General features: G+C 36.1%; 1 protein-coding gene across 8 annotated transcripts in view; it reads right to left on the bottom strand.

The window, feature by feature from the left end:
* Positions 1-27,239, bottom strand: part of Nhe2 (Na[+]/H[+] hydrogen exchanger 2) — a 234,685-nt gene that overhangs the window by 100,502 nt on the left and 106,944 nt on the right. For 7 of the 8 annotated variants that reach the window (XM_089633085.1, XM_089633089.1, XM_089633087.1 and 4 more), the window contains exons 1-2: positions 15,792-15,963; positions 6,227-6,680 (exon numbers count right to left, since the gene is read on the bottom strand). In XM_089633085.1, coding sequence (XP_089489211.1) covers positions 6,227-6,680; positions 15,792-15,912 — 575 coding nt within the window. In that variant the 5' untranslated portion in view covers positions 15,913-15,963. Of the gene's footprint in view, positions 1-6,226; positions 6,681-15,791; positions 15,964-16,370; positions 16,635-27,239 lie in introns of those variants that run through there. The other variant, XM_089633092.1, reaches the window with a different exon arrangement.

Genomic DNA, 27,239 nt, shown 5'->3' with positions numbered 1-27,239 from the left:
ATTTTGAACTTTAACGTAGTCGACTGACATTTAGGGATGTCAATTCATAGACAGACGCGCCAGTGTTGCCAGCGATCGAATTAAGATTATTTATCAACATAGGTCTGGACATCAACAGTACGACCGTGCTTGGGAAATCGGTATAAAATCATCGGTAGTTACGCCTATCGATACGATATTGTAAAGTTATCGATTTCACTGTGCTAGCCTCCAGGTCGCATATATAGAGTACTAAATAACGGCATTAAAATGAAAGCCACAAGAGAACCTTGTGGGTTGTAAGCATTATCACAGCGCCCTTGAGGTTATTTTGCACTAAAACGGCGCTATACAAATCATCCAAATATTATTATCATTATTATTTTCATTAATTTATGGGTTATTGTCGTGTTTTGCTTCCTCCGTTACAGTGTCTATCATCAGATCAGATGATGCCGAAACTTTGGCTAAAGAAAGGGGAAGTGCAACACGGCAAAGTAACCCAAAATTAATCACGATAATACGTTTGGCCGTAAAAATTCAAAATCAGACCTTGTTTTATTTATTTTTCTACAAAGACAATCTTTGTGTTTTGATTCTTTTCATAAACGCTACATTACTTTTTAAATATCAAAGATATCTAAATAAAAACTCTCGGATTCATTTAACAAGCGCTGCAGAGTGTTTCTTAACAAATAAATTAAATATCACGAATAAAGCGAGATTTCTAAAGAAACGTAACAACTTATGAAATACATTTCAAAGATATTGCTTCGGGAAACGTTCCGTGTTGGGGATCTAAACGTGATACCATTTTGACTCAAAAACACAAAGAAAAACCTGCGGAATTATTGAGTTTATTTTCCGGGGAATAGTCGACCTTGAATAATATGAAAATCTATGAATCTCGTTGCAAATCAAAGCAGGTAAATACAAAGCAGTAATACCCTATAATCACTTCGGTCTAAGCATCAAAATAAACTGGAAACGAAGAATAGGCCAGGGGATGAATAAGTGCGGGGGAGAGGCAAGGATTTTTATTTATATTGTCTTATTTTCAGTTTAACACTTGACGGCTCTGGGCCTCGATTCTCGACGAAATCATTCCTCACGAACAACGAGTGGTTAGACCCACTCGTTGTTCTAGTCGAATGACTTTTGACGTTTGGCGTATGTAAATATATACCTTCGACGAGACTCGAGAGAAAGAATGTCGACCGATATATGTACTTTCGACGGGGATTGCGAGCGGCCTGGATTGGAGAATCGATACCCTGGTCTCCACTAGCCCCAAAATACCTGATAAACCATATTGATTCTGTGCAAGGGAGTCTAATTGACAATCCGTTAACATACATCTTTAATGCACAGATAAAATAAATAAATAAATGTATGCACCCTGAGTCCATTCTACGGGTATTTCAATGGAGCCAGTTCGAAGGAGCTAGCTGCATTGATCAATATTCACCGGTGCACGTACCCGAAAATATATACGGCATGAGCATAACACCGTTCACAGACGAAGAGCTTCACGAGAACGGGTCGTTTCTTCGACTCGTTTTCAAGGTGAGTCGGCTCTTACGTGGAACGAGCCACTGGTATCTGTTTTTTGTCCTCCGTATAATCCTGGCCTCTTCAAGACCCCCATTAATAAATCTCTTCCTACAGCCCTTACCTTAACCCGCTTCACAACGCTACCCAATGGGGTGATATAGTTCCCGTGTATCTACACTGTTCTTTTACAGGCAGAAAAAAAATATTCCACTTACTTCTATGTTATAATGAAAATTTACTAAATACCCTCTAAAGAATATCTAAGCGGAGTGAATTTGATCCGTTATTTTTTATGTGAATGCTGCACTAGAGTCTTAACTGCCCAGAGTCAGTGCGTCTATAACAACCTCAATCGGGATATGTTGCGAGGCTGAATGGAGAGGGGGGGGGGTAGATTGGATAGAGGAAGGAAAGTACCTGGCTATTCTGATCTGCAACTAAATACGTCTAAATAAATTTCAAACAAATATTTGATTCTGATTGATGGTATTTCACCCACAGATACGCTGAGAGTACCTGCCATACAAGAGCGTGCAGCAAATATACTGAAAATTATTTTAATAAATTAAATGAAAAAATTTCTATGTTAACTATCTATAAATTATATGTTAACTATCCCGCAGCCAAGTGGGGGAGTAGGTAGTATCCAAAATTACTATGTTCCTTATATTAGCTTAAATACTTGACATATCATTTTAATATGTTACGTATTTCTGCGCAAATACATAAGTTACCATCAATAATTGACTGAATAATTGGAATTTTAAATTATAATGTCACATCACAAAGTAACCGCTTCATATGAAGGAATTTTTATAGTTTAAAAGCCCATAAGACAGAAAAATGCATGGGGTCGTCGGAAGACCCACTTGGTTACAGACGTTTTGTTTGGAATCTTGGCCTGTCAAGAGTTAAAAAAATATATTATTTGTTAGTTTCTACTAACGTAGATTTTGACAAAATTGGCGTATTGATAATAATTATAAATTTAAGCAAAAATTTGATCAAAATAAAGAGGAAAACGTTTGTATAAAATGGTAACATTTCAGCCTCCACTCGCCACAGCCTGCCTGATCAAACATATTGAGTAGACCCACCACTACAAGAATAGCCTGTTCGGTAGACCTACCGCATTGATTACAGAATCACACTGTTTACCAGGCTATTCTCAGCGGCGGGCTTGTGGCTTTACTGGGAGGAGGAGGGAGGGAGGATAAAGGGAGAGTTCCAGGACACGTGGATTCCAACCCAACCCACCCACCTAATATATATTGTTCTGCCGCTGAATTCTGTTTTATGTTTTAAGCGTTGTTTATGAGAAAGAGGGAGAGGTTAAAACAGGATAATGCATGTAGGAATATACACCAAATATCTATCGAGTCCAGAATATGATTTAGAATTTGCGTAGTATAAAATCTGTTGGTTTTAATGAAAAATCTGTGCAAATATTCAAAGATAGTAGATAGTTTTGAAAAGTGATATAAAATCAGGAAAACTAGGTCAAATAGGTTACGGTTTTATACTACTTATTTTTATTAATTTAATGACATTAATCACATTCCAAAAGTGTGTTGATTTGCCTCGATCCTGAGTTGTCATGGAACCATGGAGGGTCTGTTAAAGGAAAGGAAGGAGATGAAGTTCTGGAAAGGAAAAAGGCGGGAGGGGGGTAGGAAACCAGGGATTCAGTACGTCCAGAAGTGACGGGGCGAATGAATTCATTCCTCCCACTGCGGGGCAAGGTCGAAATAGTCCTGCTGGAGAGGTCAAAGAGTCTCCCTCAACCGGTTTCTCCCGATCCCAGCTGGTGGGCAGGTACATCTAATGCCAAGACCTGGAAAAACCCGATGTGTCCGGGCACCCCTGCTACGTCACCAAAAGTAGTGAAACTCTTGATGGGGACCATGGTAGAGGTTTGGTTAATAAATTCAATCGATTATTACCATTTGGTGATTTTAGCCGCACTTCCTGAAAAGCCAACATGGCCGATCGATGAGGGATAGTAAAGAATGAGTTAGTGGGTATTTAGTCAACCCCCATAGGATCATGTATCGCTCCGATACTCCGCGTTAGGCAGACTATTAATATCCCAGTCAGCTGTTCCCAGTTCTATGGAGAACTCGAACAGACTCATTATTTGAACACCCCCAGTATCCAGTACCGGTGCCTGCTGTGTTGGGTGCAGTGGTGGTTCGTGGTAATTCTAAATAGAAATCAAACTTCAAAGAGAGGAAAAAATATAAAAATAATATGTACTTTAACTTATGAATCTGTTAATTATTTTATCAATATATACAGATATGTAGGAAAATAATATTTTATACCAAAATTGACAAATTTCATCAAGTTTTGTGCCAAAATGAACGGTTTTTGACGATGTTTTCACTATGTGTTAACATTATTTGACAAGATTTCAAGGGCATTCAATAATTATTCGTCGCTTTGGTTCGAAGCCCAAACAAATATTGTGCAGGGTCGGCAGATACTTTTATAGTATTTTATTACAAGTGCGCCCCCTGTTGAATTTGGCAGCCACCTCTGGTCTGGAGCCCCAAAATACCTGAAAAAACCCTTGACTCCGTGCAGAAACGGACGGTCCGTTTGATAGATTCCCCTGTCTTAACAAACGGAATGCAATCTTTAAATAATCGGTAATACAATGGACGATGCTCCGAGGAACTAGCGTTATTGATCCCTTCAAAAAAACACTCCAAACACGCGCCCAAATTATGTACACGGTTGACATTTGTCACATGAGAACGGATCGCTTCTACAACTCGGTCTTAAGTTCATCAATGATTTGTGTCCTCCCTCCTACTATTAACTACCTCCTACTAAGACCCATGTTCACTCCTTCCTCTCCTAAAAAAGACCCTACGCATAGCATCCCCAAAGATGACATAGGCCCTGGGGGAAAATATTTTCCTCTGGGCCTCCTTTGTGGGGTGGTTAATGTAAAAAAAAAGTATCGCAAGTGGAAGGGCACCCCACCAAATGACAAAAGTTTAAGCTCTAGAAATAGAGAGGCGCGTACCTTTAATTGACCGAGACAGAATATTTTTCTTAGGAAACATTTCACAGAAACGGATATTTGGTGCATTATGGATTATGCACCTAAGCGAGTGAATTTTTTTAGCTTGTAGTTTTGGTGGCACGATGTTCAAAGTGTCGTAAAATCATAATCCATATTTGTCTAGTTCGTTGCTGCTGCCGTTTGGGATTTTAGTGCTACAGGGTCCTTAGAGAAAGCCGCCACTGGTTGGGTGGTGACTCTTGGGATCTTAAATAGATTATGGACCCTCGGATAAAACGGGATCACAAAATTAGTACTCTAAGCTCCATGGACGTCGCACCAGCCATTTTAGAAGAGTACTTAACAATGCCAAATGCATGTTGATTTATTAACATACTTACGGTAACCCGCCACGCAGATTTCCAGTAACGTATTTTTTATGCTCCCAACCGTCTGGAGTCAGTGAGACTATGGCATCCACAATTGGGGTATGTTGAGGGTTAAGGTAGTGAGGAGACGCAGAAGATGGGGAAGTGCAAGGTGGGGACTATTCAGATCTGGTCACCAAACACGCCTTAAAACATTTCAAGCAACGTTTCAATTCTAAATGGTGGTCTTACACCAGGGCGATAATAAGGGTATGTTCAACTCTGGAAGTGCCACAAGTATACTATATCCTATTTTAAATAAATAAATTATGAAATAAAACGAATTCATCAACATTGAATTTACTTGCGCACGCCAACATTTGAATTCGCGACCTTCGAATTGCTGGTCGAGAGTTCGGGAGCAGAAAGTAAGACTAGTAGCATTGCTCTCAGAATCTCCCATAATTCAATTTAGAGAGTAAATTATTGTTACATGCGTTATAGTAAATCTAATAACCCACATAATAGGTAGCATCCTACCGACAACTACATACTAAAATACAATATATACTTTAAATCAATACTTCTCTGGTCGGAGATTCGAGTACTTGCTAGTCGATAATGGTCGATTTTAGACAGTCGAATTGTTCCAAGGTAAAGGTTAGCACGCACGTGAAATCACACGCACATCATATTGTCCGTCTGTTTTTTCATACTCGATGAATGATGAGTAGCTCGTGTACTTATAAAATGATAATAGGCAGTCCATAAAAAAAACAATAATCAATATTGTAAAACAAACACGGTCAGCAGAAACATCAAAAAAGGAACTTGAAAGAGCTAAGCAGATATGCTGCGACGCGTATTTTGATTTTTACAATGAAACAGTGAAAAAGTTACAGTTAAGCGCTCGGTAAGATAAACCTCACTCAGTGCCGTGAGTTTGTCTTTGGTGAGACAGAAAGCTGTTAAAAATATTAAGCGTGAACTAGAGAGGAAAAGAGAAGTTTCCGAGGAAAATCCTTGAAATATTTATGTTTTACTTTGTTGTTCCAATGTACATAAAAATTCTATTGTATATTTTTTCAATGCAGAGTTTAAAAGGTTTAAAAATTACCAGTGGTGTACCATGATTTTTTTCAGATATTTTAACCATATACCGAGTAAAAAAAAAACTGTCATTAATTTTCTCAATTAGTCTTAACACGCGAATATAACTACAAAATAAAGAAAATGAAAATATTTCTGCGTTTCTAGAATTTTCTAATAAAAATCAATTTGAGAAAAAGCAAATAGATAAATGAGTACTCACGCTAGAATTCCGCTCATGTGGAAGATTTCAGCATTCAGGTAGGCCAGGTAGGCCATCACGAAGATGAAGATGGGTTCGATGACCCTCACCTGGTGCGTGAACCTGGTCACGAAGCCGGTGGCGAAGCCCCAAACAACCCCTATCACAGTGCCCCCCACCGCCACCACCAGGAAGGAACCCAGCCCAGCCAGGACATCGGTGTACAAGATATTGGAGGGACCCATCTCAGTATAAGCCTCAAACATGTGGTATAGGACTACTGTGACGGCGTCGTTCAGGAGGGATTCCCCGAAGACCACGATGTACAGGATCTCGTTGACGTGGATCTCCTCGAACACTGCAAGGACTGCAACAGGGTCCACCGCGGAGATGAGCGCCGAGAAGAGGTACATGTCCAGGATGGGGGCCTCGCGCCCGAACAGCCCGCCCATTCCGCACGCCCAAAGGGAAGTACCTGGGAACAAGCGACACACAAGATAAGTACCTAGAGGAACAAGCGAGATACCATAAAGCCGGACACCATAAAGTTTAAGAAGAAGAAGATGAAACTAGATAACGTTTTGAAGAGGACATATTGCTAACTCTTATAAAAGGTTGAGATTTATTTTTCTTACGAGATGAGGTATTCGCGATACAAAACAATATATTATAAATAAAGTTACTAATAAGCACTTTCATCCACACGCTTACTTTACACTCCTCGAAAATATATTCAGAATATTACAGTTAAAAGCAAAACGCCATAAAATAGCGAAATATTTCAAAGACGTTCGTCATAATTCGTCATTATTCGAAACACTTGCAACCCTCGTAACAATAATTTATGATGCAGTATTTACACCTATGATCTTTTAGAACCGTAACAAATACTCAACATAGTAAGGAAAGTAAAATTCTCAAACCAATTTAGAACTCCACGTGTAAGACTCCATTAAATGTTGGAAAAGTCATATTATACTCGGTAACGTGGTTCAATGTCGCGGGTGAATTTAATTTCCGCGCTATTTTAAAGGGAAATATGATATGAAATCTATTTCTGTTATCAAATTGGATTGAAAATTGTCATTCAATAAATCATTTTCATATTGATGCTTATTGATATTTCGACTTTCCAACAGACAATGTCGGATGTGCAAATTAGTAAATTGTCATTCAATAAATCATTTTCATATTGATGCTTATTGATATTTCGACTTTCCAACAGACAATGTCGGATGTGCAAATTAGTAAATTGTCATTCAATAAATCATTTTCATATTGATGCTTATTGATATTTCGACTGTCCAACAGACAATGTCGGATGTGCAAATTAGTAAATTGTCATTCAATAAATCATTTTCATATTGATGCTTATTGATATTTCGACTTTCCAACAGACAATGTCGGATGTGCAAATTAGTAAATTGTCATTCAATAAATCATTTTCATATTGATGCTTATTGATATTTCGACTTTCCAACAGACAATGTGGGATGTGCAAATTAGTAAATTGTCATTCAATAAATCATTTTCATATTGATGCTTATTGATATTTCGACTGTCCAACAGACAATGTCGGATGTGCAAATTAGTAAATTGTCATTCAATAAATCATTTTCATATTGATGCTTATTGATATTTCGACTTTCCAACAGACAATGTCGGATGTGCAAATTAGTAAATTGTCATTCAATAAATCATTTTCATATTGATGCTTATTGATATTTCGACTGTCCAACAGACAATGTCGGATGTGCAAATTAGTAAATTGTCATTCAATAAATCATTTTCATATTGATGCTTATTGATATTTCGACTTTCCAACAGACAAATTCGTAAATTTGCGTTAGAGGCTGTTTAAAGTTGCCATAATATAGTTTCTAATGAAATTAATAAATTAATTTTATTTATTTATTAATAAATTATTAACGCCTTGGTGGGCTTTTGCGCTTTTTTGTTTTTTTTTTTAAATTTCAAATGATTTAGTTCAGAATAGAAAGATTTTTTAAAGATTAAGATGACAAAAAAAGTAATACAGTTGGTTAAAGGTATGAGCGACGTTAATAAATAAATAAGGATTAATAGAATGAGGGAGACGGATGTGGATACCATTAATTGGTACGTTTGGAGACTGATGGGTGCCCGGGTGAGGTATGTTGCTCATCTGCCCATTTGGAGATCTTTTGACCGTATCAGCAGGACTCTCTCGGAAAGTCCCTCACTCCTGGACACACAAACCTCCAGATTCCTACCCACCTCTCATACATTTTTCCTTCCCAGAACTTCCTCTCCTTCCTTTCCAAAAACACCCTCCACACAGCATCCCAAAATATTTCATAGGCCCGAGGGGAATTATTTTCCTCAGAGTCTCCTGTGTGAAGCTAATGTAAAAAAGGTTAGGTACAATAATGCTCAGTAGTTGTTAGAACGGAAAACCCCTATTGAACGGAAAACCCGAGGGGAATTATTTTCCTCAGAGTCTCCTGTGTGAAGCTAATGTAAAAAAGGTTAGGTACAATAATGCTCAGTAGTTGTTAGAACGGAAAACCCCTATTGAACGGAAAACCCGAGGGGAATTATTTTCCTCAGAGTCTCCTGTGTGAAGCTAATGTAAAAAAGGTTAGGTACAATAATGCTCAGTAGTTGTTAGAACGGAAAACCCCTATTGAACGGAAAACCCGAGGGGAATTATTTTCCTCAGAGTCTCCTGTGTGAAGCTAATGTAAAAAAGGTTAGGTACAATAATGCTCAGTAGTTGTTAGAACGGAAAAGCCCTATTATTCACCGAACACAAGCTGGAAACGACCGAAGGCAGTTTTCTCCTTGAGTAATCTACGGATTCCTCCATGACCTACTAGGAGGATAGGAACAGAAAAGCCAATTAAAACTACAGCGTCATACAATTTACCAAAATCCTTCTATCCACATATTTCTCACTCACATATTATAAAGACACTCTAAAATAAGTAGTAACCAACCAAAACTTTTGTTCTGGTGGCTCCCCCTCTTAATAAAATGAGTCAAGATCTATCTCTAATATAGATAGATATATATTGTAATTAAAAATCATGGTAAAATTTTAATTCGTTTTCAAATTGTTTCCTCTTTCCAAATTTCTATACACTCTTTTCAGGAATGTAATTTCCGCTGAATTCGTCCTTCGTAAAACGAGTTATTCATTATTCATGTCATGGCCGTTCAAAAGTAACAAATTCATAAATATTATTCGCTAAGTGAGATATCGCTTCTGTGCTGAAGCCCGGAAGTTCCCGAATAAGCTAAGTGAGTTGTTATTCAACAACTGAGATGAGATGGGATTCTCGGATTACAGTTAAGTAACAGAGATTTAGAAGAACTTCTTTACTTTAAAAACAATGGAGACTGGGGTGAAAAATTGGGTAGTTACCTAACATAACCTCACCTCACCTCACCCATCTTACCTTACCTCAATTTAAAACAATGTGTTAAATCCAGAAACGAAATTATGCTACGAATTCATTTAGTTCGTATGGAAGCGTTTTTAGAATCTGCAATTTAGTTTTTATAATAATATTACTTTACATAGGAGCCAGAAAGTTACTACAAGTATTTTTTTTTTTTTAAAGTCGGAGGCGGTTTACTTACGTTCCCCGCGAGCACTTAGGCCATAGGCCCATTGTACTATCTTCCATTTTACCTCATTCCCTTGCCAGTAACCCGGTTCCTTTTATGAAGTTCACCAGGGCTGTCATTGGATATGTGGCGATGTCTTCTGGTTCCACACTGTGTCTTCCCAGGTATCTGAGCCTTATTCCCAGCAGAGCGGGACATTGGCACCATAGGTGAATTGGAGTCTCTTCCTCCTCTTCACATTTCCTACAGATGTTGGTGTTTTCCACTCCCAACAGTTGCATGTGTCTTACTACAAGTAACTTCAGCAGTAAAGTCTTAGTATTAATAATATTACGTAACTAACGCAGTACCCGTGAAAAATCACGGGAAGTCTGAATTCTTGAAAAAATCACTTTCAATTAGAAATAATTTTCGATTAAAAATATAATTTTATAGAAATGCATTTTATCGTCTGCGTGATTTCTTCACACAATCAGTACCGATTTTGAAAATGACACTTAAATTCAAAGCAAATCCGAGATGATTGAATCAGATTTGTACCAGTTATTTATTGATGATGACAACAAATGATCTTAATTTGGGAGGCGTGGGGTACCGCCGCCCCGGTAACCATTGATTGGATATCCAACACCCCAGTCATAGGTCACCCCAAGTGGTCCGCTACGTTTGGTGAATAAGCAGTTCATGTGGTGAGGTTTGTCTGCGGATGCATTTGTCCACCGTGACGGGTCGGTTCGGTAGAGACTGACACCCAGCGATTTTTCACTGTATTTTTACACATTTACCCCACACAGGAGGCCCTGAGAAAATTAATTTCCCTCAGGGTCCAAGTCATGTTTGGGGATACTATGTGGACGGGTGAGGGATGGGTAAGAATCTAGGGATCAGTGTCTCCAGAAGTGGCGGATGTATAATCTAATCAAGGCGTTGGGTCAGGAGAGACCAGTTGGAGAGGTCGAAGGGTCTCCCCAAACCAGCCTCTTCCGATCTGGCCCGCCACGCAGCTGGTGGGCCAACGCATCCTGAACACACCTCACCCGATGAACATGGGCACCCCTGCTAAATCACGAAACGTAGCGAACCACTTTGGGTGACCTAGCAGAGATGTTGGTAATCCAATGGATCCCGAGGCAGCGGTACCCAAACCCGCCTCCCAAATGTGCGCTAGTAAATACATAATATTATTAATAGTATGTATTTCAGCATCCAATTATTTTAGCTTTACTAATATGAAATATGTAATGAATACAATATAATGTAAGGAGATTATGTAAAATACGTTGGCAAAACTAACAACTTACATAATAAATTATAAGCACCTGTCGTCCTTTCCATGTAAATATAACTACGGACTTGAAATATGGGAACCATTTATTTTATGTAGGTTCTATGTACACAGTGTCACCTTTGTCCATTGCGTGTTAGAACTTACAGCAAACATTCATGTAGGGACGAGTAGAAATATTAATACTACAGAAAACTAGTTTTGTTGTGGATCCTAAACAACAGATCAGCGAAAACAATTGTAATATATTCCAAATTTAGCTTATCATCAAGTTATGATCATTTGACAGGTATAACAATATTGCCGTTATATCTGTCAGCTGTTCATTTTGTTCTAAATCGGAAACGTGCCAATAATCCAGAGTGGAAGATACTACCAGTATCGCCCTGGTGTAAGACCACCATTCAGAATTGAAACGTTGCTCCAAATGGCTTTAGCCGTGTTTAGTGACTAGATCTGAATATCCAGGTACTTCCCCACCTTCCTCTTTCCCTTCCCCACCTAACTTCAGCCTCACAACATCCCCCAATTGGGGATGCCATAGTCTCACTGGCTCCAGACGGGAGCAGTTGGGACTCTTGTGAGGTATTCACTATAAAAAAAAAAAATAAAAAAAAAATCAGCGTTTAACCTATTGTGTGCCAACACATCTCTAAGGATGCTATTTAAAAAACATTTCTCTGAAAATAACTATCCATTTTGGGAAAACTACCTACTTATGTTAGATTATATACTATTTTATTAGTATAAATATATTAACTGGTAAGACAGCACAATTTACAAAAATTTACCGTATTTTGCAAAAAACAAGTTAATACAAAAACATAATCAGATGGCGAACGGCCAAAATTTAGTGTTTACGATCAAGAAAGTTAAAGGGAACAATTTTACCTCTCCCCGACGTTAATTTATTTATTTATTATTTATTAACGCCCTATCGGGCTTTTACATAGTAAGTTGACAGTATATGTATATAAGTGTAACATGTACATGGATAAAATAGCTAAATATAATTTACTCATAAGGTAATTAGAAAATAATATGGTAAAGTAAATCAAAGTATGAAGGCTAGACCTTTTTTTTTAAAGCTAATAAATATTACAAATAACTAGCAAAAAGGTCAAAAATTAGTTGCCTTTTGAAACTCTCAAAGTTATTAACACCAAATATGTCGATAAGTTTACAATATTTGTTTGCAAGGTGATGAATTCTTGGAATTGGTGAGTACAAAATAATAGTTGTAATTGTTGTTTCTTGGTAATTAAGTTATAAAGAAGTTTTATTTTAATATTAAGAATGAGGCGAAATAGTAAATACCAGTGGCACGGTCATCATATGTGATGCGAGATACGTACAAGCTACGCGACTGTGACGAAACACAAGTAGCCTACCGACATGCTACTGTTTTGAAGGTTTCCGTACACGGCGCTACCTGAATTATATTGAAATAGATCATTAATACGATGACAAGTGACTCTAGCAGCGAAGGTTATATTATTGTTCTTCGTTTTATTTACAAGCATAAAAATCTAAAATGATATTTTAGGTTCACCCATACAACGAAATAAATGTTAATTGTGGACATTTATCGCCGCGGAGGAACTACATGAGAATTATGCCAAAATGAATTTTCATTCTAACCTAAATCCACGCCTTCTCCGCTAAACCATTTCTAACGAATTCCGGTAAATTTTAGTTGTATAAACATGGATATTTTCCCACCTCCAGAATAAATTTAGCATTCTAATCGTGTTCGGGCGTCATTTCTATCAAACGAGTAGTAAATGCGAATGCTACTTGCGTAGTGTGCTACCAGCACTGTCAATAGCGTGCAACCGACTTCGAACCCGTAGTCATGTACGAACACTGGCAAAATACGAGTAGTATGGCAGATAGTCACGAGTGGCGCGTATGCTACGCGAACATTACTCGAGTCGCTTGTAAGTATCTCCGTGTACGAATGGCCTAAGGCATCCTGACAACTCGTATTTCTAATTTACTTACGCGGTCCAACGAAAGCGGCCCTCCAATGACGGCAAGCATACCCTAATTTTGTGCTGACGTAACGACAAGTCACTTTCCCAACAACGTGCGAGTTGTTAAATTTTTGTGGACCAAGTAGAATATTTTATAAAACTTTTTCCATTAAACTTTATTCAAAGCGAACCATCTTTTGAAACGTCTTCACTTTGCCCTTCCATATTCAAGTGCGTAAGCATTTAGTTAAACTAGCGATAAAAGAACAGCCCTCCAACAAATATAACCTTATTTTCATTTCATCAAACTAAATACAAAATAAATTTGCTGGTCATTATTTGCGTGAAGAGATCCAGCCAATTGATTCGGCTTTTTGCCAAACTTTTTATAAACGAAACCTTTTAATTTCAGAAAAAAAATTAATAGCATTTCGAATAAACCTTTACCACAAAATAAAATATGATTCAAGCTTCAATATCGTTATTGAATTAGTTTTCCCATGAATTCTTGCTTTGAATTTTTATTTTTCTTTTGGTTATTAATTTTAATTCGACAAAATTACATAATATAACACCGCATCAGTACCTACTCTGCTTAAATTATAAACAAAATATAGAATTAAAAATAATGTATAATAATATATAATATTGTGCCTTGTTAATAACCGTTTTTTACATAGAAGCGAATTTTTAAACCTAACAAATAAAATTCTATCAAACTTCTTATAGAATTAGAAAACTGAGTGAACTTTTATCTTAATTAAAAAAATAATCAACATTTGGTTTTAAAAACTTTTATAGTTTAATAAACCAACACGTTCTTTTAATTAAAACGGTGCCACGAAATAAGTTTGCTGTGTTTGAAGAAACATTTATCTCCCTTTAAATTTGTCTTAAAAAATATTTGTTAATGTTTATTCATCTGCTGCTCGTGTTAATCTGTGAGAAATAGTTATATATACATAGTATGCAGGAGAATTCTGCACGTAATGTTTTTATATTAAAACAAGACATCGCGCTTTCTCTGCAAGGGTAGGCAGGAAGAGTGAATTGCGATACTGGTGTGTCCTGGCAAACAACACGTTTATACATCTTTAAATACAAAAAATCTGTTATATCGACTATTGCATTTTCTAAAAACATTAATTCCATGGCCCCGAGGAAATTAATTTCTCTTAGGGCCAATGTCTTCTTTTGGGATGTTGTGTGCTGGATTTACTTGTGGAAAGAAGGGAGTGAACCTGGGTCTTGAAGAGACCTGTGTTGTTGGATATAATAAAATGCAAAAGCCGGTTTTGGTTCCGGTTGCCGAGCTGTTGAAGAACGGTAGAAAGGACGCGATCTCATGTGACAAATGTCAACTGGGTACATAGGCTGTGGGCGCGTTTCGCGTGTTTCCTGACTATGCACCGATCTCATAGACATCGATCATCAGCGCTCGTTCCTTGAAACATCTTCTAAATATAGTGAAATAGGACGGCAATCCCACCCGATGCGACGCATGTGTTCTAAGATTGCAATCAAAGATATAAGTTTCATTGCAATCCATTGTTTTAGATCCGACTATGGGGCGCACTAGTGACTTGTACAGGTTTAGCGTTTAGGAACTATGAAATGAACTGATACTTAAGTATTTTTGATTAATTTGATTGTGCCTCATTCCCGACTTCTACTTTTAAAATATTAAATAATAAAATCCATTACTTTTGAGAATATTATGAATCATTAAATTACACTATTTTCACAACATATTCCATTTTTCAACTATTAAGCTCCAACTATTTCAACCCACCCAATCCCTACAGTTTTTCCCGCCTAAATTGAATTTTCCCTCCAATAATAGATCTGTCAAAAACAGATCTGCTTTTGATTCTGTTTAAAACCCTGGAAATTGAAACACTTTCAAATAGAAATGAAAAACTTATAACTCGAACCTGAATTTCTTTGATAGCTTTTTACATGCTTGAGATTTATGTTAGTAACTAGTATAAAGTATCTTAGGATATACGTTGTAGGATACAATTGATATCCTGCTTTGCATTTCCTCGAGGAATGAACGGTCTGTGCGAAACCAGTCGACGTATAAAATAAAATATATAGTGCTTCCAACAAAATTACATTGAATTATCGAAGGAAGCAAACACTTTGTGGCTTGACATTATTACACAAATGAAAGAATATCTTTGTTTTAAACCACTTTATTAAATTTATATACGTCGACCGGTTTCGGTTGAACTCAACCTTCATCAGGACAGTACAAATATAAAGTAAAATATAATACAGAGGAAAATTATTATGTAAACAATAAAGAAAGAGAAAGTATATAAATGTGAGGGAGAGAGCATCAGGGCAGCGGAGTAGGTAGTGGGGTCGGGGAGGGGCGTTAATTACCCAGGGAGAAAGGAAACATCTTTAAAATAGGGCTTTTAGTTAGTTCTATCTGTTTGTTTAAAATTGGGCAATTATTTTTATTTGCTTTTGATATTTCCAATGATTCTAAATTATTGAGAAGTATTCCTATTTTATTTGTATGTAGTATTTGAACTCCTGTCGTTCTATTAAATGTATGATTAGTATTAATTAGGTGTTCGGCAAATTCTGAAATTCTTTTCTTCTTTTCAGAATCTTTTCAGAATTCTTTTCAGAATTTGCAAGAATTTGAAAGAATATAAGGAAGGTACCATTGAGGAGAGTTATAAGGAACAGTACTCACCGATGGTAAGCGTGTTGAAGATGGTCCCGATGACGGCGAACAGCAGGATGGTGCCGAGGTGGTCGAAGAACAGCCGGTTGGGCATGAAGTAGCCGGCGTCCAGGATGATGGGCGGCAGCATGTACAGGAAGAAGGTGTCGGGCGTGAGGGGGGACACGTGGAAGCTGCGGATGTTATAAGGAACAGTACTCACCGATGGTAAGCGTGTTGAAGATGGTCCCGATGACGGCGAACAGCAGGATGGTGCCGAGGTGGTCGAAGAACAGCCGGTTGGGCATGAAGTAGCCGGCGTCCAGGATGATGGGCGGCAGCATGTACAGGAAGAAGGTGTCGGGCGTGAGGGGGGACACGTGGAAGCTGCGGATGTTATAAGGAACAGTACTCACCGATGGTAAGCGTGTTGAAGATGGTCCCGATGACGGCGAACAGCAGGATGGTGCCGAGGTGGTCGAAGAACAGCCGGTTGGGCATGAAGTAGCCGGCGTCCAGGATGATGGGCGGCAGCATGTACAGGAAGAAGGTGTCGGGCGTGAGGGGGGACACGTGGAAGCTGCGGATGTTATAAGGAACAGTACTCACCGATGGTAAGCGTGTTGAAGATGGTCCCGATGACGGCGAACAGCAGGATGGTGCCGAGGTGGTCGAAGAACAGCCGGTTGGGCATGAAGTAGCCGGCGTCCAGGATGATGGGCGGCAGCATGTACAGGAAGAAGGTGTCGGGCGTGAGGGGGGACACGTGGAAGCTGCGGATGTTATACAGGATGATTCCGATCACCACCCCCACCACGATCAGCAGGCACGACTCGGGGAACATCTTGGACAGCTTGGGGGTCATGTGGAAACCTGCAACAAATAGACTAATTCAATCAACTCACCAAAATAATGCCATTAAATCTATCACCAAATAACACGTCCACATTAAACTCGTTCTATTCTACTAAGTAAGATAAGACAAACTTATAATATAAACAGGTTTTGAAAGAGAGAAAACCAAGCATTCTCTTTGCATCTAAAAGTTTATTTTTAATCGGAAATAATTCTGTGAAACAGAAAACCGCCAAACAGTTCACCATTTTATACCAACAAAATGGTGAACAAGGTGTGCCATTTTTCGAATAATTATTACAATGAAAAAAGTTTAAAACGGAAGTGACAATAATAGGTGCTTTTTGGTTACGTGTGAAGCGGTAACAAAAGTTTACAAGAAAAAACCATCGGTAAGCGATTTTAAAAACTTTAGCTACGTTAAAAGCGGGAATATTTGATGACATAATATTAATTTGTACCTTTTGGTGGAATATTATTGCATGCAAACTGAAAACTCTCCCTGCGTGTGCATGTTTTATTGCATTAGGTTGAATTTATCAATTATTTATTTTTGATTCAGTACCGCGTTTTGGAGATCACGAGGAAACAAATAAATATGGCCCTGGTGCAAGACCACCAGTTTAGTGACCCTGCGTGTGCATGTTTTATTGCATTAGGTTGAATTTATCAATTATTTATTTTTGATTCAGTACCGCGTTTTGGAGATCACGAGGAAACAAATAAATATGGCCCTGGTGCAAGACCACCAGTTTAGTGACCAGGTCTGAATAGACAGGAACTTCCCAACCTTCCTCCTACTCATCTCCTTCCCCTTTCCACTACCTCCTGCCTCACAACACACCCCAATAGGGATGCCATAGTCTCACTGACTCCAGATAGTTGGGAACAGTTAGGACTCTTGGGTGGCTTTACATAATAAATGACATTCAGTAAATTTTGATAAAGGGTTCATTCCTTGAAAATAAAACAAGAAGATTGACAATTTGAATAAAAAACTGATAAAAATTATTGCAATGATTTAGTCTCACAAATGAAAAATGATTTTTCGATGAAACAGTGTTTGCAATGTAATAAATAAAATATCACAAAGACCTATTACATATGAATTGATAGAAATATCATTAAATTGAAAACAATAATTATTGTAAGCATCGGACGTAAAATAACCAACATTGTGATTTTATCGCCTGTCAGCAAAATAAAACATTATGAAGGTCGTTCGTTTGATAAATATTTGTGAATTGAAAAATAAATTCACGAAACTGAATAAATATTGTTCGCACAAAGCCCCCAGTCTAGATCGTTTTATTTTCACAATTTTTTTTTGTTATCTGCCAATCAGCATATTATATAAACTGACTGTGTACTGTGTACAGCTCACTCAAAGGTCTTGGAAATACGTCGGGTGTGTTTTACTTAAATCTTTCAAAATATTTTCACAAAAATAAACGAATGTTGAAGTTCTGAAGCTTTTTAAAAATATATTAGAAGCTCATTGAAATAAAATATATGTATATTTTATTTCAAACTAATTTGGTTGTGTTGTGTAATAATATTATACGCATTCATGCATACGCGTTTGTATCATTGATGTATTTATACGTTTGTAATCATGAATTTAATTTAAAAATTGTTTAATGTTTTTGCAATAATTAGTGAATATGTATCTGTTTTTCTGTAAATGGACGTAGTCTTTTTTCAGTTAATGTTAATAAAATTTAATAAACATTTTCAAACTGTGGTTAGGCCATCTTGAGATGATATTTAAACCAAATGATTACCGGTTAAACCGATTTACCGAGAAAGAACTTGTGACAATGGATTCTCTATTTTGAGGGGTACTTCATATAAATAAGTCTCTCAACGTGGCCTAAAAGGAAAATGGCCTTAAACGCTGAAACAGCTGTCAATATAATACAATATAAACAAAAAACACTTAAAATAACACGAACGTCTAACTAAAATGTAAAAATCAGAATTTTGACGTAAATCTTATCTTTATTTTACTGTGAACCAAATCGAGGTATTATTTAGTAACAATAACAGGCAAATGGCCCGGGAGACTTGTCAATAGCAACAACTCACATAAATTAGCAAAGAGAACAATTTAAAACATTAGATTCACTCGTGATCCAAAATCAGGAAAAATTATGTTAAAATCATTTGTTTATGAATAAGCATATCTTGCAGGTACATTAGTCTACCCTTATCATATTTTTCTTTCCACACATATCAATTTTATTTAAAAAAAATTAACTGATCCAGTGAGTGTTTTAATGGTTTGGCAGTTCATATTATTTTGTGGAATATATTCATACATAATTAAAGATTATATCGTACATATACGTACGCTGCAAGTCACAATTAGATAACATTCCAGTATGGCAAATCAATTACTAAAAGTGGGATAAAAGGCTGTATTAGGAAGCATGTATTGAATTGATTGCGGAGTGATTGGAATGAGAGCTATCGACGTCGGCGTCCAAGTGTCGAGCGCCGACGCCGACGCCGGCCCGCTTTACGTAACCGCAGCCAAGTGCTCGAGGCTGCCACGGGCGGCAAGGGAACTCGAATAGCAGTCGCAGTCGGCTGTACGCTGGCATTTCGGGCGAATCGATACTAGATATTTTTATCCTTACATATTCGATGCTAAGATGTGAACACTGAACATACCTAAACAAATCTTTCATGTCAAAATATTAATTCTGAACATACATTTACGATTATTAAATTTGTTTTAATTTTATCCAATAATAAACCATATGAAACCATTATTTACTACTAACATTTGTGTAAAAAATTTTAACCATATGTATTGATTGTAAAATCTCCATGGGTGTTTAAAAAATTAATAACACAAATAAAAGAATATAACGGTGTCAAACGAAATTCCACGGTGACACAATGACACTGCCAGAATTACACACCTACGAAATTACACAGGCGTGAATTTCACGCACCAATATGACACTGCCTGAATTACACACCTACGAAATTACACAGGCGTGAATTTCACGCACCAATATGACACTGCCAGAATTACACACCTACGAAATTACACAGGCGTGAATTTCACGCACCAATATGACACTGCCAGAATTACACACCTACGAAATTACACAGGCGTGAATTTCACGCACCAATATGACACTGCCAGAATTACACACCTACGAAATTACACAAGCGTGAATTTCACGCACCAATATGACACTGCCAGAATTACACACCTACGAAATTACACAGGCGTGAATTTCACGCACCAATATGACACTGACAGAATTGCACACAGACGAAATTACACCTGATTGAACCTAATTTAATTAAATCCACTGGAGTAACACGCTTAAAAAAATCTATTTTAATGGGTTTAAGTGAGCTACAAAAAATTTCACGTTGGAAAAAACATAAGTTAGGTTTTTTATTCGTGTCAACAGTATCGAACGTTTTTAACGAACCAGTTTGGAACAACTGTAAGCAGTCCCCTCTTACCCCGTAAATGTCTAAAGATACTAGGTGCGTAGCGACGTTTTTTTCTGAAGTTTTTTCGACGTCATTTACAGAACATGCTACAATAGAATTTAAAACAATCATTTTCACATAGCATCTAAAACCAGTACTTAGAATAGAAAGGTCTTAAATTCAGACTGTCGATTTAGGTATATTGACGCTTTATATGTAAACTTTAATAATAATATATGTTATATTCGATATTTGTATTTGTTTTACTTAGGTATTGTTCATTGCAAGAAATATGTACTATATATTTATTCATATTTTTAAATTTGAATTTGCATCTAAAATCAAGCGTTGAATAAACATCGTTATTTTTTATTTATCCAGTACAACACTACAGAAGCAAGGGTCTCTTTAAAACTATTTACTTGTACTTCTGCTGAAATGTATAAAACATAGAAATTTACACTCCTAGTATGTCCCTGGTGTAAAATAACACGAACAAAACATTTTAATAATCTCTTTAAATTACTAGTATTCCAGTTAAAACGGGACTTCAGGCCTCGAACGAATGAATTGACAGGGGTCCCAATTAACTATCAATAAAACAAGAATGTGTTATGACGATGTAGGAACACGTGCATTTCGTCGTTGTATGTTATCAACGCGAGATACATTCAATAATACAATACACTCATAGACTAAATTAGACTAAAAGTTTTATAGGAAACGGTATACTACCTGATTTTTAACAGGATTTATAAAATCAGCATTACTCATACATTTCCATGCATTACTCGGAATTGAAACGTTGTTTGAAATGGATTTGGAAGTGTTTGGTGACCAGAACTGAATAGCCAGGTACTATCCCACATTCGTCTACCCATCTCCCCTCCCCATTCCCTTCAGCCAAACTACATACCCCAATTGGGGATGCCATAGTCTCACTGGCTTCAGCCGGTTGGGAGCAGTTGGGACTAAACTATTAAACTATTTCATTAGCCTGTCTGTGTCTGTCTGTATCTATGGACTAGGAGTCGAAAGGTTACAGGAAAAAATAATTTCATAGGTACAACCTCGGCTGAATATAAAAATTTGAATAGTTTTGCGTGTCAATGAGAATCAATTGCAAATGATGAAATTCAAAACAAATCGTTTTGAATTTCTCGGAACCAATTTCAAATTCAAATAAGGAAAATGTACCTAGTATTTGAGTTGAAACTGAGAATTTCGAAATCAAAACGATTTGCAATTTTATTCACTTGAAATGTATTGTGCTACAAATGTAGACGAATTGTACAAACAATGAGAAAAATGAGTATTGCTAATTTATGAAGAACCTCTTCAAATTATTCGTAATACAGTTAAAACAGGATTGCAGGTCCTAAATGAATGAGTTGATAGGTTTCCTGTTAAAACTTTAGTAAAAGAAGAATTTACTATCACGATGTCGGAACACGTATTCATAAAAATCAACACATTTTCGCATTTCACCATTACATATTATCAAGGCATAATGCAGGTGCATGAACACGTGTTTACCGATATAATAAAGATTTACTAAAAGTTTATAAGGAAATTGCCTACAATTCAGGTTTTAACCGGATCACGAATAATTTTAAGAGATTTTTGTACCTACCCAGAAATTCGAGGATAAATATTTGTATATTTAAAAAAATAATATATTATTTCGTAGTTCTAACTACTTATGATGAACTGCTATTTTAGGAACCAATAATGCATTCGTCATAGCATTTTGCAAATGCATGCAATTTAAAAAAATATATTATACTTCTCTTATAATAGATGCTAATTTTTTGTTGGAACTAATTCATTAGATGGGCATTTTAAAGACAAAGATACCGCCAATTTTAAGAGGTCACAAGAATAATAGGAAATACAATAAACGTATTATTTTCTAAATGAATTGAATTTAGTAAGAAAAAATCTCGCGAAACTTTGCAATGCACACTAACAACCAAATTCATTCATCAAGATTAAAAAAAACTATGACTAAGTTTTAATATATACCGGTATATTTAGGTTTAATATAAAGCTTTAAATTTTACAGTTTTAATCGTTTATAGTTTAAACCTATTGACCGTTACATTTCTTAGAGACGGTGTCAGAAAGTCGGATAATTTGTGTGTATTTTCCGCTTCTCAATGAATAATTGTGATATTATTGAACGTATCTGAAAACTAAAAACGGTAGTTAAAAGGTGTTGAAATACGCTTCAAAATTGTATTATTATAAATAAACATTTAAGTTTTGGAATATACATTTTTTTAAATCAAATATACCTTAGGTTTTTTCGTCTAAACTTCGAACTAACATTACTGATTACATTAATGTATCAATATAGCCACCTCACTTTATTTTTCTATCTTTCGAAAATTTACAGAGTTTTGTAATATTTTACAATTTAACAATTCTTTGGTTAACTTCTATATTTGAATATAAAGCTTTCCATTTTCTTTTTCTAACACCGCTTAATTCATATTTCTGACCATGACAGTAAGGGAGACCATTTGGGCTGTTCCTAAGTGTCCTACCTGCGGGTAATAGCTGTTTGTTCAGAAAACCGAACAAATTAGACTGAGGAGTTAAGGCGTAGGTTTAGTCTACGATTTAGACCATAATTAAACATTCAGAAGAAGTGCTCATTTCACATCATCCCCTAGGAAATCACAGCGGTCAACATCCCTGTCAGTATTCAGGGCAGCAGTAAAAATTACGTAACTTAACTTTCAGGAGGGTGAGCTCAACCTTGGGGCCGAGCCTCGCGTACTAACCTAACTAACTCGCCTCCCCCGAGACGAGTCGCGTGGCCTTGACCCACTGAATGGTGCAATCCATACCCACACGGGTGGTCGGAGAGCCAGGACCACCGGAACAGAAAATCCATAGAACTCTCATCTATACCGATATTATATCTTTCAAGTAAACGGATGTCGTTAATTTATATGGGAACTTTTGTCTCCTAGGCCAAAGAATTTAAGTAATAATTTCGATCTTTGATCAATTTCCACCGAAGTGAGGGAGAATTTAACTTTATTAGGGCGCACGGACACGCCCTCAATACGCTGCTACCAGTGTATCTCTTCAGTGAATGGGACAGAACGATTCGTGTGGTTTAACTTAAAGCGGATTCGAGTTGTGTGCTCAAGAAAATTTCCATAATAAGCTTAAAATGTTTTTTAGCATCGGGCTTTCGAAAGTTATTATTTTTGTCTAAACAATTCCTTTGTATTTGATACTATCATTATTGTTAGCACAGTTTTATTAACAAACACGTGTCTGAAAATGTAGAACGTGGTGTAATAAATAACGCACACCAAATCAAAGAGAATTATATATTTTATAAATCCATAAGAATAAGACTGCCTACTGTTTGACTTCACCATGTTAGAAAGCTCTTTTTTCTTATTAGACCAGCACAGTGAAATCGATAACTTTGCAATATCGGATTGATAGGCGCAACTATCAATCCGATTTCCCGAGCACGGTCACGTTGTCGATAGCCAGACTGATAATGACAACACTGGAGGTTTATGAATGGACATTCTGGAAAGTCAAACATTGGCAATGTTTAATTAAAATACTTGCCTAAATATGCATTGGCAGTCTGTTTATTCTTTTTGACACTAAATTTAAAGTTGATCAGTTTATGAGGTCTTTATCATAACTTGTTACATGAACAAATTTCGATTCTGCAAGCCCGAACAAATGTAGCGTCATTGGCCCGAACGGATTCAGCTCGCAGCGCGTTCGATTTTTTAAAATTCTAAGAGCTTCGTTAGTTTAACTCTGTTCGTTAATAAGCCAGTAATTTTGCGTAACGAACTACATTATTAAAAACGATTTGTATGTTTGTTTATAACAAAAAAAATAAAAAATAAAATAAGATAGGTTTATCTAAAAAGACGCTGTCTGGATTGCATTTAGTTCGGGTTGAATCTTGCGATCATACATAAAGATAGTTGCCAATAAAAATGTGCGGTGAAAAAATGAAGACAATGTTAGTAGTTCTTATTCGAAGTATGATACAGTTAAAAATGACCGAGGGGAATAGGGTCCCATTAGCTCAGTTGGTAGAGCACTGTCACGGAAAGACAAGGGTCCTGGGTTCGAATCCCAGATGTGACCGTTTCCTTTTCTGATTTTTCTGTTTCAGATTTTCGTTTAGAAATCACTAATATTGTCTTCAATATTCAAATAAATTTAACTTCGGCTTGCTTGAGGAGAGCCTTACCCCTCGATAACGGAGGCCGTCGTATAAATATGGTCGAGTGGATAAAAACTGGTAAGACAGTGATCCTGGTTTCGATTCCCAGTTGAGGCGGTTATCTTTTTTATTTTCAGAGTCTTGTTCTGTTTTATGTTTCGTTTCGATTTGTTAGTATTGGTTCCATGATAAATCAACACAGTGACAATTCAACACACTTTAAAAAGTGATATAAAGTCATTGAAAACGATGTAAAAAAAAATTTAAACCTAACCTAACTTACTTAACCCAGTTAATAAAGTTTTTGTTTTATCACTTTCCATGACTTTATATAACTTTTTAAAGGTGTTATTAATTATCATTTTGATGAGTTATTCTGTCACCGTTAGTATTACCACTGTGTATACTATCTGCAGAGTTTGTCGAAGAACTTTCTACGTGAAAATATAATTATTTTTTTGTAGTAATTTGTAGGTTCATTTTCAGAGGAGGGTAGGCAATATAATTATTTAAGTATTAAAGGTTGTTTGCTAGTTCTCTGATTTGTGGGGGAGTCGGGTTATCCAGTGTAATGTAAAATGTAAGGTCCCTCTTGGGCTATCATAATTCCGCCTCACAGCGACCTTTTCCCTTTGCCTTTGCCAAATAAAAGGACAAGGGACATGTTTTGACTGCCATTGCGATGATAAGGAAGAGTGTGAAACCTCAGATACTGAAGGACATAATTTCGGTTGTCTGTGCGTGGTCGTTTGTCCCTGTGGGATTTGTCCCCGTGAAATATCGTTCGATGAATTTCAAAATTGGAATAATTTGTGTGAAGAATTTAAACAAGCGATACAATACCTAACTGTGACATGATATTTAATTATTTGAAAAACTGGAACTGATTGTCGAGAGTCATTATAATTATTGTAACTTCAAAAAGACATTTCAAATAATCTATTTATTTATTTTATATTATTTCAAAAATTGGACCTTACTGGGGAACTCCGTCCTAAGGACACATTGTCCATGGTTTCGTGTGTGAATAAGTTTTTTTGTAAGTTTGTTCATTTTTGATTGTAAGTTTGTAAGTATGTTAAAATGTGCAAAAGGAAATTTATAAAGCAGTGAATAGAAGAAAAACATAACGTAGCGTTAATCTTTGTCAGGATGCAACATTGTATCTATATTCTTCCTTCCCGTGTCTATAATCCTTATTTTAATACTTCGTTTGAAGTCGGTTATTTTTTAAATGGTTTTTATTGCAAGAGCGAAGATATTCAATAATTTTATAGAGAAATATTTATTTTCATAATTTTCAGTTAAAATATGATATATTATAGCTTACTTGTCTGAAATATTCTTCACACAAGCAGTTCCAATTATGAAATTGACACTTAATGAAGAGCAAATTTGAGTTCATTGAACCATATCTCACATGTCACGCAGGGATAACTAATGTATACCACCGACAACTGAAATTAGTATATTTGATGATGATTATGACAGGAAGTATCTACATTTGTAAAGAGAAAACACGATGTCAATTTCAGTAGATTTCAACAGAAATAACTGCGGATAAATAATAAGAACGCAATACTTACTATGCGGGAACAATTGTCACGATTACACTATTCGAAGCACGCACAGTGTGTCTCGATTACTTTTTACCATGCTATTTTAACAGTGTTACAGGAGCTTGGTATGGTTAATGGTAGATATTAATACGCTAACATCATTTGCTTCTACAGTGTTAAAACAATTACGTGTTTTAAGTATTTGCCGGAAAATACCCTCTACAATGTCAAATTCCAAAATATTTATCAATTTCTACAATATGCCAAAAGACCGATACCCACGTATGTAAGTTATTTATTTTTAAGATTAATAAAAACCTTAATATTAAATTATTTTAAATAAAACGGTTTTCAAGTATAAAATAATCGGTTAAGCACCAGATTTTATTTTTCTGGGCGATGAATTAGTTATTAAATTATATTTATTAATTACGTTATTAGTCATTAATTACAGTTAACATTTTCAATGTTATTAAGTATGTCAGGTAATGATTATTATTATTTATGATTGTTGTAATTATATGATTGTATGTAATTATATTTATTAATTACGTTGTTAGTCATTAATTACAGTTAATATTTTCAATGTTATTAAGTATGTCAGGTAATGATTATTATTATTTATGATCAGTTGCGACAATACTGTTGTTGAGTGAAGACGTCTGCTCTGTGATATTCCACTATTTACTACTTTTAGTATTCACAACAATAAATTTGTACCTACTTTATTACACTTTGTTTACCAGTGAGCATAAAGTCTGTGGGGTGACCATCTTTAATTTGCCATTTGTGAGTCACATTATTATAATTATATACAATGCTTAGCAATCAGAATCTAGTGCAAACTAGATCAAAAGCATTGGATTCTCCATCTAATGAGGATCAATTTGGAAAAATTGTTAAATACATGGATAAAAAAATGGACGATTTTAAGCAACAAGTTTTTGCCAAAATTGAACTCGAATCGAGTACTTTGAAAAAAAATCTTGAATCGGAGATATCCGATATGAGAAAAAGTATTGAATTTATCAGTAAACAATATGATGAAATCACTATGAATATTGGAAACATGATGCAATTAAAAAAAATGTTGATTACTTAGAAAACGCAAATTCATTCAAAGATTTAAAAATTAAAAATTAAGAAATTCGTGTAGCTGAAGTGGAACAACAAAACATAAGCTATAATTGTGCTGAATTGTCTGGGGTAGAAACTTTGATCGAAGAAATTCGGTGGAAACCGTTGTAAGATTTATAAAACAACTTGACATTCCGATTGAACCAGGTAGAATCAATAAAATTACTCAATATCCTGATAAATCTATCAATAAACCTGGAGCTCAGAGTATGATCATTCATTTCAAAGATGACAAGTCCCAAT

The sequence above is a fragment of the Hesperophylax consimilis genome, chromosome 7 (genome assembly GCF_061612785.1).
Source record: "Hesperophylax consimilis isolate HC1 chromosome 7, BYU_Hcon_1.0, whole genome shotgun sequence".
Taxonomy (NCBI): Eukaryota; Metazoa; Arthropoda; class Insecta; order Trichoptera; family Limnephilidae; genus Hesperophylax; species Hesperophylax consimilis.
This window is presented reverse-complemented; position numbering and strand designations above follow the sequence as displayed.